At 28.5% G+C, this 15,820-nt stretch overlaps 2 protein-coding genes across 4 annotated transcripts; one reads left to right on the top strand and one right to left on the bottom strand.

The window, feature by feature from the left end:
- Positions 1 to 337: 337 nt before the first annotated feature.
- Positions 338 to 12,855, bottom strand: LOC108563017 (pupal cuticle protein C1B-like). Its single transcript, XM_017921557.1, has 3 exons — positions 12,799 to 12,855; positions 657 to 790; positions 338 to 601 (listed from the first exon to the last, which is right to left on the bottom strand). Exons 2-3 carry the CDS (start codon positions 666 to 668, stop codon positions 338 to 340), a joined length of 276 nt encoding a protein of 91 aa, XP_017777046.1. The 5' UTR covers positions 669 to 790; positions 12,799 to 12,855.
- LOC108563019 (pupal cuticle protein C1B-like) lies at positions 4,012 to 4,669 on the top strand. Of its 3 annotated transcripts, none has more exons than XM_017921558.1 (4): positions 4,012 to 4,054; positions 4,132 to 4,206; positions 4,254 to 4,306; positions 4,365 to 4,669. In XM_017921558.1, exons 2-4 carry the CDS (start codon positions 4,191 to 4,193, stop codon positions 4,596 to 4,598), a joined length of 303 nt encoding a protein of 100 aa, XP_017777047.1. In that variant the 5' UTR covers positions 4,012 to 4,054; positions 4,132 to 4,190; the 3' UTR covers positions 4,599 to 4,669. The 3 variants fall into 3 exon arrangements, with proteins under 3 accessions (XP_017777047.1, XP_017777048.1, XP_017777049.1); XM_017921559.1 differs by having other exon boundaries at positions 4,132 to 4,202; positions 4,274 to 4,306; XM_017921560.1 differs by lacking the exon at positions 4,012 to 4,054 and having other exon boundaries at positions 4,085 to 4,206; positions 4,274 to 4,306.
- Positions 12,856 to 15,820: the final 2,965 nt, after the last annotated feature.

Here is a 15,820-nt window from a genome sequence, read left to right on the forward strand (position 1 = left end):
TGTTTATAGGAAGATTTTCGATGGGAAATCGTTCCGCTCCACGCTTGTTATTTTGTTTTTCTGTTTTTGATCTCTTTTTTTCTCTCTATTTCCAAAAAATATTCTACTTATTGCTAAGAATATTGGCAGGTTGTGAATTTTTAAAATAAATACAAAAAAAAGAGTTTATATTAAATTAGTTCAAGTATTTTTAGTTAAAAAACATAATAATTAGATGTAGGAATGTAGTTTATATTAATAAAACAGTTGTATTTCATTTAATTTGTATATATTTACTTTGCATTTTTAAATTTCTTTTTTTTTTTGGTTTCAATTCAGTTCAGTCCTTTTTGTCCATTTAAAAGTATTTGACGATTGGGGCAGCTGCGTATGCGGAGTAGGCATACGGAGAAGCGTATCCGGCGCTGTAAGCGTACGGTGACGCAACGTAGGGGGCGCTGTAAGCTGCGTACGGTGAGTAAGCCGAGTAAGCAAGTGGAGCGGTGTAAGCGGCAGAGTAGGCGAGTGGGGCGGCTACGACTGGAGCTGTTGCCAGGATACCTGGTTTTGCCTTAGGTTCGGGATCGGCGAAGGCTACAGCCAAAAGAGCGGCGAGTACAACCTGAAACAGCAATTAATTAATATATGATAAATGATTGTGTATGTGGAATGCTTACGTATTTGAACATCTTTGGTTGATTTAACTGTCGATATCAAACTGATGATTTGAAGACTCAAATCGATGGTCTTATATACATCGGTGATGTCTTCTGTACGGGTGGGGACAATCGTGTACGTGGCCTCCGTGGATCTAAATGGATAGAATTATGTACAATGACAAATGTGTATGAAGAAACAAAAACGTACAAAAAAAACTATTTACATTATATAAATTGTTTTATTACACCGGACAAGCAGGAAAACAGCACCAAATTTTTGTTAATGTTAATATTACTCGAGAAATACATGTTCTTGATTCGTTCCGTAATTTAAGTTTAAATTATTAATTATAATAATGTCAATGAAAAACCAAGAATATGTTAAGTAGTTAACATTTACTTGTAATGTTAACTACGTGAAATTTTGAATTGGCTAATTAATTAAAAATGTTAAAATTTAAATATTTATACTTAATTTTGAAAATTTCTATAGAATCTTAGTAACTTTCAGGATTGATGAATTATTTGAATCTTGGATTCTTATAAATTTTCTCGATTCAATATGAAAACTTCATTACATTCTTAGTTAATTTTTTTTATAGATTAATGAATTAAATATATTAAAATATAAAGATTTATCCTCAACTATAAATCAGATTATTAGCAACTTTCTGCTTTGACTAATTAATTGAAAATGTTAAAATATAAATATTTATTCTTAATTATCAAAATCTTCGGCAGTTTCTTATCAATTTTCTTGGTTCACTAATTAATTATCAATGTTAAAATATAAAGATTTATCTTCTACTTTAAAACCTTCACTAGAAACTTAGTAACTCTTTGTATCAATTAATGAATTAACTATGTTAAAATTTAAAGATTTATACTCATTTACGAAATCTTTGTTAGATTCTTAGCAACATTTTGCATTGACTATTTAATTAAAAAGGTTAAAATTTTAAAATTTATTTTCGAAAACTTCTTTAGAAGCAACTTTCTGGATTGATTAATTAATTTAAAATGTTAAAATATAAAGATTTATCATCAACTATGAAATCTTTGTAAGATTCTTAACAATTTTCTGCATTGAGTAATTACTGAAAAACGTTAAGTATAAAGATTTACTCTCAACTGTAAAAACTTCATTAGATTCTTAGCAACATTTTGCATAGACTAATTAATTAAAAAGGTTAAAATTTAAAGATTTATCTTCTAAAACTTCTGTAAATGTAAAAATATAAAGATTTGTCATCAATTATGAAATCTTCGTCAGATTCTTATCAATTTTCTTGATTCACTAATTAATTATCAATGTTACAATATAAATATTTATCTTCTACTATGAAACCTTCACTAGTTACTTAGTAAATTTTTGTATCCATTAACGAATTAATTGAAAAGGTTACAATTTAAAGATTTATGCTCATTTATGTAATCTTTATTAGATTTTCAGCAACTTTCTGAATTGATTAATTAATTAAAAACATTAAATTTTTAAAATTTATCTTCGAAAACTTCTTTAGAAGCAACTTTCTGGATTGATTAATTAATTTAAAATGTTAAAATATAAAGATTTATCATCAACTATGAAATCTTTGTAAGATTCTTAACAATTTTCTGCATTGGTTAATTACCGAAAAACGTTAATGTATAAAAATTTACGCTCAACTGTAAAAACTTCATTAGATTCTTAGCAACATTTTGCATTGACTAGTTCATTAAAAAGGTTAAAATTTAAAGATTTATCTTCTAAAACTTTTGTAAATGTTACAATATAAAGATTTGTCGTCAATTATGAAATCTTTATTAGATTCTTATCAATTTTCTTAATACACTAATTAATTATCAATGTTACAATATGAAGATTTATCTTCTACTATGAAACCTTTACTAGATATTTAGTAAATGTTTGTATCCATTAACGAATTAATTGAAAAGTTTACAATTTAAAGATTTATGCTCATTTATGAAATTTTTGTTAGATTCTTAGCAACTTTCTGAATTGACTAATTAATTAAAAAGGTTAAAATTTTAAAATTTATTTTCGAAAACTTCTTTAGAAGCAACTTTCTGGATTGATTAATTAATTGAAAATGTTAAAATATAAAGATTTATCATCAACTATGAAATCTTTGTAAGATTCTTAACAATTTTCTGCATTGAGTAATTACTGAAAAACGTTAATTATAAAGATTTACTCTCAACTGTAAACATTTCATTAGATTCTTAGCAACATTTTGCATTGACTAATTAATTAAAAAGGTTAAAATTTAAAAATTTATCCTCTAAAACTTCTGTAAATGTTAAAATATAAAGATTTGTCGTCAATTATGAAATCTTCGTCAGATTCTTATCAATTTTCTTGATTCACTAATTAATTATCAATATTACAATATGAAGATTTATCTTCTACTATGAAACCTTCACTAGATACTTTGTAAATTTTTCTATCTATTAACGAATTAATTAAAAAGGTTACAATTTAAAGATTTATGCTCATTTATGAAATCTTTATTAGATTCTCAGCAACTTTCTGAATTGACTAATTAATTAAAAAGGTTAAAATTTTAAAATTTATTTTGGAAAACTTCTTTAGAAGCAACTTTCTGGATTGATTAAATAATTGAAAATGTTAAAATATAAAGATTTATCAACAACTATGAAATCTTCGTAAGATTCTTAACAATTTTCTGCATTGATTAATTACTGAAAAACGTTAAGTATAAAGATTTACTTTCAACTGTAAAAACTTCATTAAATTCTTAACTAATTAACTAAAAAGGTTAAAATTTAAAGATTTGTCGTCAATTATGAAATCTTCGTCAGATTCTTATCAATTTTCTTGATCCACTAATTAATTATCAATGTTACAATATGAAGATTTATCTTCTACTATGAAAACCTTCACTAGATACTTAGTACATTTTTGTATCCATTAATAAATTAATTAAAAAGGTTGAAATTTATGCTCATTTATGAAATCATTGTTAGATTCTAAGCAGCTTTTTGAATTTTTGAAAATATATTTGATCTATAATCAAATTTTAAAAAAACTTTGAAATCTTTACTTAATTCTGTATTGACTAATTGTAAATTAATACAATTTAAAACTATACTCAGCAGTAATATTTTAAGATTACATCAGAAGTGCATATAAAGGAAAGTTTCGAAAGGAAAGCGGAGATTTTTGGCAAATGATACCACGCTTACATATTTATTTTTTGGACACGATTGTTGCACCAAAGAATTGCATTAAAGAAACGTAAGTATGCATTCGACTTCATTAATTCGGTGTACGCATATGGATATGTGTGTGTGTGCATGTCTAAAAGATTTTGAGGCAACCCGAAACCAATCAATATTCAAACCATCATTTGTCACCGAGACCGAGTGATGTAACAGTGTGTCCATCGCAGGTAAACTACATTTAGCAGTGGCGAGGTCGAGACGCGAGGGCATTATTCAATAGCAATATTCTTGAATTGCATTGCAGAAACGCATCCAGCGTTTGGTCCCACCAATTCAACATAAAGTTAGTCAAGTTTTGCGCGGATGGTGGGAAACGTATGTATGTATGTATATAAAGTACGATAATTCCAATTAACGAGCACACAGTTTTCTCTCTGTGCAATCAGCAATCAAACATCGATATCGTCATGTTCAAATACGTAAGTTTGCGTTCGTCAGGTTTCGAAGTTGTGGTAATTAAATTTCGTTTCGTTTCAGGTCGTCTTCGCAGCCCTCGTGGCCATCGCTCTCGCCGCCCCCGAACCTAAAGCAAAAGCAGGAATCCTCGCCGCCGCCCCCGTCGTCGCCGCACCGGCACTCGCCTACTCCTCGCCGATCGTAAGCGCTGCATATGCCAGTCCATATGCTTACTCTGCTTACTCTCCTTACGCTGCTTACCCAGCTTACTCCGCTTATTCAGCGTACTCCGCTCCGATCGTCAGCTACTACTAAAATGACTACTGTGAAACAAACTACGAACCATTAAGAAAATTATAATAAAAAAGAAATAAATGAATTATTGAAACGCACACTTTTTTTTCCAATTAATTACTTATACCTTAAATATACTAACGTATTAAATCAATTTCATATTAAAACTAAGATCAATAAAACAGTTGTAACAATTTTTTTAAAACTAACTCTATTAATTAATTCAAAAATGTTGTTGATCAAACTATTGATTTGATTTTATATAGTTTAATCCACTGTTTGGAAAGTGAAATTTATAAGTTACAGTATTTCGAGATTGAACAGCATTCAGTAATAGAAATGTGTTGAAAATTTTATTTTCACGTCTTAACCCTTTGCGGATGTGCGGCGGATATATACGCCCTATCCATTACACAGGAGACTTCGGATAATATGACATAAAAAATAACAATTCCGAATCATTTTTTTTAAATAAACCTTGAAATGTCAGATGTCAAAATATTTAATGACCATACTTTATAATTAAGTTGTCTGATTAAGAATGCAATTAACGATGAAAAGGTAAAAGTGTATAGTTTTTTTTTTAAATAAATTAAAATTATTTCTGTTTGTACGTTTATAAACAAATTACGTTGTTATTTCATCAATTAGATGTATGACAATTTAAATAACTGTCACTATGGTTAGTAGTGTAGTAGTAGACAGCAGTAATAAATTTCACTTATGACAACTTGAAGTACTGTCATTACGTTGACAATTCTATCAATTGTCAAATGTCCGTGTCGACAATTGTGTCAAATAAGACTAATACCAACTATTTTCTGGAAGCAAAAAGTCTTTTTAATATCTTTAAGTGACAGTTATCACTAACTGTCATTATGCGTTTTAAAAAGAAACGTTAGATGTGTGATGTGTTTACATTTATTATATTGAAATTCTATGACAAAATAATATTACTTTGGTAGTTAAGTAAATATTTCGCTTCAATTAAGCAGAAGAACACATTTGTTTAGACACATTTTAAAATACTTGGTTCTAATATTAATATTCGTTTCAGTTGCAAATTAATGAAACAAAAAATGCATAAAAATGGAAAGCTTTCATTTCATTAATCGTTAATAAGGGATGAAGTAAGGCGGATGACCAATTCTTATATTATTATCGATGGATCAAACCGAAATGATCGCTTAATTCAAATCATCTTTTTATTGCAGATATGTGTGTTAAGGTTCTTCTGAACTTTTGATAACATATTTTCCGCTTCTTTTGATACAGTTATTATAAAATTGAGACTGCCTTATCACTATATTAAGGTGTTTTAATTAAGGATGAAAATACACAAGAAAATTTCATAATTTTCAAAGTTTTCTTTAATATGAGATATTTACTAAAATACGTATTTAAATAAATTAAATTCAAGTTCAAGGTTTAATAAAATTAATAAAACATACAGTTTATTGGTATTTTTATGAACTAATTAGAATAATATTATTAAATATTGATGAGTTTAAAAGGAATTTCAATTATTTACGCACAAACCATTTCAGCTTTTAATTGAACGTCATCGAGAAATGTAAATGCGTCACGCATGTTCCAATCTGAATATATAAAATATAATATTTATTATTAGCATTTGTAAAAATAACACATCTTTATCACGCAACGCGATCTCAATCTGAAATTATTTAAATAAAGCAAGTTCCAGGTCATCGGCTTCGACCATCATCATTGTTGTCCATCCTATAACTAGTTTTCAACAACAAACGAAAAAGAAAAGTAGTAAAGATAAACACATACACGTCGCATTTAAATCGATTGAAATTCCACGTGAACGTTTGGAATTAGAATAAACGAAGACATAGTGGATTTTTATTACGTTTAATGTATGCGTGGACGACATAAATTATAGACTCTGTAACGTCAACGGGTTTTAATGAAAATCCACTTTGATTGATCTCTAATTTAAATCTCTATCCAATATTAATTAAAAGTAATCAAAATTTTAAAAATAACTTAAAACGATCAATATCAATTATGTTATTAATAATAATTAATCGTTTAACGCTTTGTTATCTAAATATAGTAAAAATAAAAATATATGTTTCTTTTACAGTAAAATTAAGTTATTTTCAATGACAAAACTATTTGTTTACCAAAAAGTAAGTCATAATCAGGCAATTTTATGCTTAAATCGTAGAATAAGTAAATTATAATGATTTAGATTACAAAAACAATATTATTTTATAAACTTATTTTATGGTATTTTGCTATACACTTTTTCTTTTCATTACTATATAAAAAATAACTTATACAGAAGTTACAAGTATTACTTGAACGTAGGTTTATACTCACTTGGTGTTAACAATTGCAAAACAAATCATTTTTATATATATTATAAAGATTACATTGAAGTACCAACAAGTATTTAGGTCTATTTCACGTCCTTAAAGATTGACATAAATATGTCGGTTAAGGTAATATTATTGTCATTATTAAAAGTTGTCTTGGTTACTATTGATGGTTGTTATGAAGAAATTGTTAAGAACATTGGATTGTTTTATATAATAGTTGTTATGGATACTACTGTAATTGATTTAATGATTGATTTCATGATAAATGAAAATAAGTATATTCAGTTTGTAGTTTTCGAGAATTTATTTATTAAAACTTAAACTCAATATTTTTAAATCTTATACAGTGAAACTTCGATTCTCGAATATTTTTGTACCCAAACAATTCGTTTCTCAAAAAAAAGAAGCGTATTGATTTCTATTTAGAATTGAAAAAAAAATATTTTTAAACTTGATTTCTTCCATTATAAATGATTAAAGTTTCTTCAATAATGCCGGTTCTGATATTTAGTGAACATTATATTTAATTTGATGAACATTGTATTCCCTTTTTTTATAATTATAAATATAAATGTGAAATTGTCTTCTATGATTCTATGTTTTCTTTTCTCGGCCGAAGCTTGGTAGAGAAGATGGAGCAGCTCTGAGACTGGTGTATGGAACAAGGGCGAGCTACCTCACCAGGCGGTACAACTGATCATGAGGCATGGCAAATTCGGACAATACCGAAAGCGATTCAAGCAAACAGAATCATCGGATTATGACTGTGGCGAAGAAGAGGACACAGTCCAGCATTGCTGGTTCCGCTGCCTTTTGCACACCACCTGGAGAAGCAGCGCAGAAAAGCGAATGACTCTAGAAGGCCTACCATAGGCCACATAGCAAAGAAGATGTAATTGAAATCGCAGAGGAAGGCGCCGAATGGTGTGTGCCAAATGCCTCGAGAAACTTGAGACATCATTATTATCTGTACTAATTATTTTATTTTTCATGTTATTTTTTTCATTCTATATATTTTCATTATATTTTATTTTCTTATGATGAGGGAAATGTGAATCTTGTTTTAAAATAAATGAAATACGAATGAATCAAGTACCAATGATGACTTAATATATTTTGTGCACTACGGAAAATGTAATGCATATACAGTAAATCATCGACTTACGCAATTAATTTGTTTCGAATGTTTTCGTGTAAGTCGAAAATTCACGTAAGTCGAGGAAAGCACAAAATTATGCAAATGTTCGCTGTGGTATATTAGAAGTGGTTTGATTTTGCAATCTCCAGCAATAAGTTAAAGTGTTAGAGTCTTTAAATCCCGGCAAAAAAAATATGTTAGGATATGTATGACCGATCTTTCCTTTTTTTTTGCAATATAGGCCACCGCACTACCATGCCACGACTTGTAGAAACTAAACTAAAATCGCGTAAGTAGAAAAATCAAGTAAGTCGAGAAAAGCACAAAATTATGCAAATGTTCGCTTTGTTATTTTAGAAGTGATTTGATTTTACAATCTCCAGCAGCAAGTAAAAGTATTAGCCTCTCTTTAGAGACTTTAAATTTCGGCAAAGATTTTTTTATGTTATGATGTGTATGACCAATCTGGCATTTTATTTCAATATAGGCCACCACACTAGCACGTTACGACTTGTGGAAAGTAAACTAAAATCGCATAAATAGAAAAATCACGTAAGTCGAGGAAAGCACAAAATTATGCAAATTTTCGCTGTAGTATATTAGAAGTGGTTTTATTTTGCAATTTGCAGCAGAATTTCCACCAAGTAAAAGTGTTAGCCTTTTTTTAGACACTTTGAATCCCAACAAAGATTTTTTTATGTTAGGATATGTATGACCGATCTGGCATTTTTTTTTTCAATATAGGCCACCACACTACCACGCCACTATTTGTAGAAATTAAACTAAAATCGCGTAAGTAGAAAAATCATGTAAGTCGAAAAACTGTCTTATAAATTGAAACATCAATATTTTTTTCAAATATATGTATGTAATGCACTTATTCTATAAACAATTAGAGAAATATTCGTTTGTGTTATGTATCTGTAAAAAAAAACTAATTTACTTAATGTAATTGTAGACAATTATTGTAAATAAACATAAATGTAATAAAGCAAAGTATTTATTGAAATAAAGTGTAGCAATTTTTTTTTGTTGAGCATTTAATCTATAAAACCAAATCTTCATTATACACATAACATTATAGACATATTTATTTTTTGTTGATGTTTTTTTTGGTGGTTGTAATAACTTTGGGCTTTTACAGCGCAGAAAGGTCGTTGACTGAAACGCGCAAATGATCTTGGCTGTTTCCGAACATCAAAGATGAAGCATATATTCGACGAGCGAGCATCAAAAGCCACCAGAGTTTTAGCAGCTGTTAATAATTGCCTTGTGAAACTTGCTCGCAAAAACGGAAAACACGGAATATTCCAAAGCAAAACAAGCTCGACGTGTGTTAACGACCGATTCGCAGTTTCGGAATCAGCGAAATGTGCGTTTACAAGAAAGATTTATTCGGTGCAGCAATCTCTTTAATTTCTTAATGATTATCTTTCTTTGTTTTGATTTGCATTGAGTTAATCCGGTGATATTTATGGAAACCGGTTTGAGGAGGTTGTGTTTTGTAGGTGTGTTTGGTTTGAAGCTCGAAATTAGTTGCAGATCGTTGTTTGTTTGTCTTGTTTGATCTCTTTCTGTCTGCTTCCAATAAGCTTCTGGATTTTGAACCGAAATACCGGACCTTGTTGACATTTAATGCATTCTAAAGGTTATCTGGAGCATTTCGTTTCTGTTTAAATTGTCGTATCGTAATTTTAGTTCAATCAGCGTGAATTTTAATGTACTTTCAGATGTATATTGTTGATAAGGTTAATATGGATATTGCAATGGAATTGAAGGACATCTATGATTTAGATGGGAAAACAGTTATGTAATCTATTGAAGGTTTTTATTTCAGTTTTATAGATTTACAAATTTTATTGTTTTTTTTTTTGGTAAAAATTATAAACTTACTCGAATTTTAACAAAAAAAAAAACATATAAATCCAATTTCAATTGAATTTTCAATTTGCATAGAATTCTGAAACAAAAGATTTTCCTAATATTATTTTCCTTCAATTAAAAAAAAGCACTCAAACTTGACGATTCAAAAAGTCAAAGAAATTTATAGATTTTTAACACATTGACGACGGCATGACCCATTAATTATAAGAAATAGTGCAACAACTTTTTTTGCTTTTTTAGCGGTAGTTACACTACCTTTCCGTGAAGATATTGTTTTATAACATTCTCTACATCGCTTTCTTGCCTGTCTTGCTGTACCAGAGTACGTTTCAATGAAATGTTTTTGATTTACTTGCATCTCCGTATCGTCATCATTTATTAGTTTATCAATAATTTTTTCTCGAAATTTTAACAAATCATATTTTTCCCCAGTTCCCCATTTATATGTATATACAAAGCATTTGCAATTGACGTCCCACAAATTAATTCTATTATATTTTTTTCTACCACTTACCAACACTTCTTCGTAAACAGTTATAATACGAAAACTAAGGCGACCTCGCCATGGTATCATGCTTTCATCTATAACAACACTTTTCCACCGATCACGTTTCATAGCCATTTTTATAAGTAAGTTGGTGTACATATAAATATCGGACCAATATAATTTCTGGAACTTGCGTTATGCCCATAATGAGCAAAATTTCTATAATTTTTTTCATTTCCGCTATACTGACGGGTTTACAAGACAGCTGATGTTTTCTAGTTTTAAATTTTGAAACGACGTTACTCTCCACTTCGGATTGGATTGCGTACCTATTAGTTTCATCTATCATAATTTTCAGTATACTATCTGTTATAAAGAAAAAATGGATCATTGGAATCTATATTCATGTCGATTAATGTATCTTCCTGTGCATATTCTAGCTCAACATGTCTTTTTTCCGTAATAGGTATCCATTCTCTATTATTAGAAATTTGTTCTAAATGGTTATTTTCATCATCAGTATCCTCGTCTTCGGTAGCACTAACACTCATCTCTTCTGAAGAGGACGATAGCCAACAAAAACATTGTGTTGATTTAAAACTTATAGATTCTTCCGAAGAACTATCGTCATTTTCAATATAATTCATATTTATTATCAAAATAGATATTTTCTTCCAGCTGAAACAACAATTGCAAAACCTTATTCGTGTATGTACAGGGTGCGGCAGAAATAACTCCCATTTCAAGGGGGATTGACAAAAAGGTATGAAATGGTAGAAAGACTCGATGCTGACTCGATGTATATTTTTTTTCTACGGTGCAATACTAAATTTTAGAGGAAACCCTCGACTTGTAGGAGTATTTCAAAAAGGAATATAAGAATAGGAAAACAGCTAACTATTGCTCAGTATAAATAGAAAGATTCATGATTCATACCTAATAAAAATAATCATGAACATTAGATTTTGGTTATGTCAGTACAGATTGACAGCTGTCATCTTGTGTCAAAGAGAGGAACTGAGGTGTAAATCTGTTAGCATTTGAATCGTATTACAACAATAAAGAAATATGTTGGATCGAGCCCAGAAAAATTTTGTAATTTTCGGTAAAAACAGAACAATCATGATCTCACTTATTGAAAATCCAGAAAATATTATTTTTAGTTAACATTTGTAAAATTTTAAAACTAATTTCAGTTGGTATCATAAAACTTAGTACTTTTTATTTCGTATTTCTTCATAAATTATTCACTCTTACATAACCTAACCTATACAGAATTAAAACAAAAAACAATTTGGATGACGTTTTTGTAAAAAACAAACAAACAAAAGAGAAGAAAATTGATAAAAACTAACAATAAATATTTGACACAAATATTATATGAAATTCTAGTATCATTTCGATACAACAAGGAGAGTACATTTCATAGACGTAACTAGAATATCAATAATTTACTTAATATTATTCAATTAAAATTGTGAAAAAAAAAACATATAAACAACACTTTCTATAACACTTTTTATTAAAAAATGTCATTAGTTTAACTTCTAAAATCAAAAGAAAAAAATGTGAGATGGCCTTGAACAAGTGCTGCATATTAAGAAGCACGATGATTAAAGATCATTTAAATATGTATAATTAAATTATTGTTACATTAGTTACATTTTTTTTTATTATTTGATTCATCACTACGAAAGTTTTTCTAATTGTAAAATAAATTAATTTCAACACACAAAAAAACGTGTATATTTTTTTGTTATATCGATGGGAAATGTTAAGTTTATGTTAACATGACAAGTTAAGATTTATTATTATAAATACAATTAAAACATTTACAGTTTATCACTTATCAAAGTGTGCATTCAGGTGATATACTTGAAATCGTTCAGAATCGATTTGATGTTGTAGAAATCGTCGTAACTTGCGAATGGAGGAGATTGGAAATTGGAGGATACGTAAGGTGAGCCGTATTCTCGAGACAACGACGGAATTGGAGCGCTAATTGCGATTCCCAGCAGAAGTGAGCACGCGAAACAAACCTAAATTTCAAATAAATATATTAATAAATATTTAAATTGTTTCTACACATACAAATATTCAATTGAATTTAATAAATTTGTTTTGCACAAACAATGCGTGGGATTTCCATTTAAAAAAAAAACAAACAAACAATACGGTATAGTTCGCATAAACAAGTTCGATTGATCACGAACGCCGTATTTGTTATAAATAGAACAGTCAATATTATTCCGTTCATTAAAACCACGATCAAACGTTTGCGAGGTTGTTTATCAAATTTATCAATTTTTGGAAATAACAATTTGTGCGATTTGTAACAAAAAACACATGCATTTTGCTCACCGTATTAAACAACATATTTGGTATCGAACGTGATCGGATTAAGTCGCAGACACTCACTCACTCGCCTTCTTCTATGTTTGCCTTCTTTTTTATACGTCGAATGCATTTCATTTGCATATCGACAATGCTCAGCGATTTCCGTCTCGCTGTTTCATTGGACATTTCGAGGAAGGTGACCAATTTTTATGCAAAAAAATTATACAGTAAGACTTTGTTTAGCGCTTTAGATGCGTCCGTGAAGGCAGAGCTCTAAACGAAACCGCGTTATGGGAGGTCATAGCAAATAGGAAACACGCAACAAATTTTACTTTAATTTTAAGTTGAATTTAAAGTAATTTGCATTATAATATATGTTTTATAAAACACAAACATTTGTACACAAAAATATTCAGTTTATTTTCGTGATGAAGCTCCTGGCTCTTCTGATATTTTCGATTATTTAGCGATAAAATTATCTAGAGTCATTTCTTTTGCTTTCATTAGCTAATGTTGGTAGTAGGACATCGCACCCAAAACTCCTCTTCTTGCTTTTGCACTCCTATCAAAATTTGGACCATTCGTTAAAATTTAATCAACGATTTCTAAACTTTTTCTAAGAAAATCTGTAGCAAATTTTCACTATTTTCGCGTTCTTCAATTCCTTGTTCTGCCAGTTCTCGAAGGTCATCGTTGATAAGGTCCTCACCAGAAACCTGCAGTAACTCCTCAATATCCTGCTCATCTACATCTCAAACATGCATAGACTTCGGGGAAGCACAGCGCTACGTCTTCGGGAATAATCGTACTTTTGAGCATTTTCAAGGTTTCCAGCAAACCGCGTTATAGTAAATCAGCGTTAAACAAGGTCTTACTGTATATGGAAACAAAACAAATAGATTTACCGAAATTGATGTATATTATTTAAATAATAATATTCAATAACATAAAATACATTTTAATAAATTATTATTGTTTTTCTTTTTTATGTGTACAATAAATTTTACCTTTTTACTATTTTTTTGTATGTTTCCTTTAAGAATTAATTAATATTATAATTTATTCTGTATCTTATTACTTTACATTAAATATAAACACATTTTTCTTTAAGTAAATAAAAATATAGTTATACGATTAACGAATTTCTATGCGTTTTACAAAATAACTTTGTAAAGAAAAATACAGATAGATAAAGAAACATTTCATTAAATAAACATTCAATTCACATACAAAGTGAAATGACACTTTAAAATCTGTGTCTAAAATTGATTGTTTGTACTTTTCTCTTTCAATTAACAATTGCCAATACGAAGTTAACACTGATCGATTGACAATTACATTTCTTCCTAAATCAGGATGATCTTTGTTTGTTAACATTTATTTCGATAAAACAAATATTTATTTTCTCTTCATTTTCTTTGGTTTTCTAAATATTTCACTGAAAAATTTTATGCATTTCTGACAAACTTTTCGTAGACATTTTTGAAAGCTAATGATTCAGGACAGAACATGACAAAACAAACACGAGAACAGCACAAATCAAAACAGTGATAAAACAGAACAATGCAAAGACAGAATAGCGAAAATACAGTAATAAAAATCTCCAACATTTAGTGCTAATAAATGTCTTATACTTCTTTAATAAATACAATTATTTTATTAACCTATTTATTATTTTATTAAGAAAAAATAATACTCACGTGTTAAATTTTTAACATTATTTCATTTTTTTTTTCTTTTTTTGGCTGGAAAATTTGTTTCATTTAATTGTATTTTTTTTACCCCGGTTTTGGTACAATTATGTAAATTTAATTAATTAATAATAATAATTAAAGTTTATTAAATCAATAAAAAAAAACATAATATATATAATTTATGAGAATTTATACTAAAGATGAGTTTTTTTTAAATACAGTGGAACCTCGCATAACGAGCATTTCGCTTAACGAGCAAAATTAATTGTATCTTTCATACTTTTAACGAGTGACGATGAGAAGACAAGCCACGGATCGCATGCCTACTATATCATTTTTAAAACTTGTGTAGACATATATTTGAATATGAATAAAAATCCCGAAATTTAGGAACGGATTAAACTCGTTAAGCGAGGTTAAAGTATATTTTAAGAATCTAAAAATACAAATATTTTGAGATCATTAAAATTACAAAACAAATAAAAACTACAGTATAATAATAATAAATATTAGATAATTTGATTTATTTCAGGTAAAAAAAAATAAGATAATTATAATATAATTTAACTGATTTCTATATAAGTTCTAATTATGAAAACCAAATTATTTGAAGCTTAGTAAAAGTCCCTGAAAATCGATATAATAAATATATCAATGAATTTCGAAATTTTATTACAGTTGGAAAAGTATTTCAAAACAATAATAATATGTAATTGATATATAAAAAATAAATATATAAAAGTATTTGCATATTAAATATTACCAGTTTGAAATATCTGGTTTATGTCGGTAATTTTATTTAAATTTGACCCAATAAAAATTGATTTAAAAAGTTATTAAATAATATGCTTGAATTGTTAGTTATTATTATATTTATTTACGTTATAGAATTATTTTCATTCTCAAATTGTTATTGACAACAGTTATTATTTGTAGTAGTAAAGTAATTCCAAGTCAATTTATATAATTAAGTAAGTAATAAATAATGATTTGTTTAACTATATGTATAGGGGGAAGGAATATTCGAAGGGTAGAAAAATTTAATTCCACAATGGCGTTATTTACATACAAGTTTATTTAAAGACATCACAGATATTTCATAACACAGAGAGAGAAAGAAACAGGATATATACAGTCACATTTAAGGATGAAACAAAAATCAAATGAGGTTGGAGATAATTACTACTTTTTGATTGCCTTCTTAGCCTACTTATTCATCGTATGTACCCAGATCTTGCTGGTAAGATAACTGGTATGTTGTTGGAAATTGATAACTCAGAATTGCTCCATATGTGGACATACGAGTCGTTAAATCAAAAGTTGAAGAGGCTGTTGCGTGCTCCAAGCCCACC

Source organism: Nicrophorus vespilloides, unplaced genomic scaffold, assembly GCF_001412225.1.
Source record: "Nicrophorus vespilloides isolate i.1.1-1 unplaced genomic scaffold, Nicve_v1.0, whole genome shotgun sequence".
Lineage (NCBI taxonomy): Eukaryota > Metazoa > Arthropoda > Insecta > Coleoptera > Silphidae > Nicrophorus > Nicrophorus vespilloides.

Excerpts from the sequence above, each read along its gene's own strand:
- LOC108563019 (XM_017921558.1), top strand. Across the intron at positions 4,307-4,364 it reads ATATCGTCATGTTCAAATAC|GTCGTCTTCGCAGCCCTCGT; the intron begins GTAAGTTTGCGT and ends GTTTCGTTTCAG.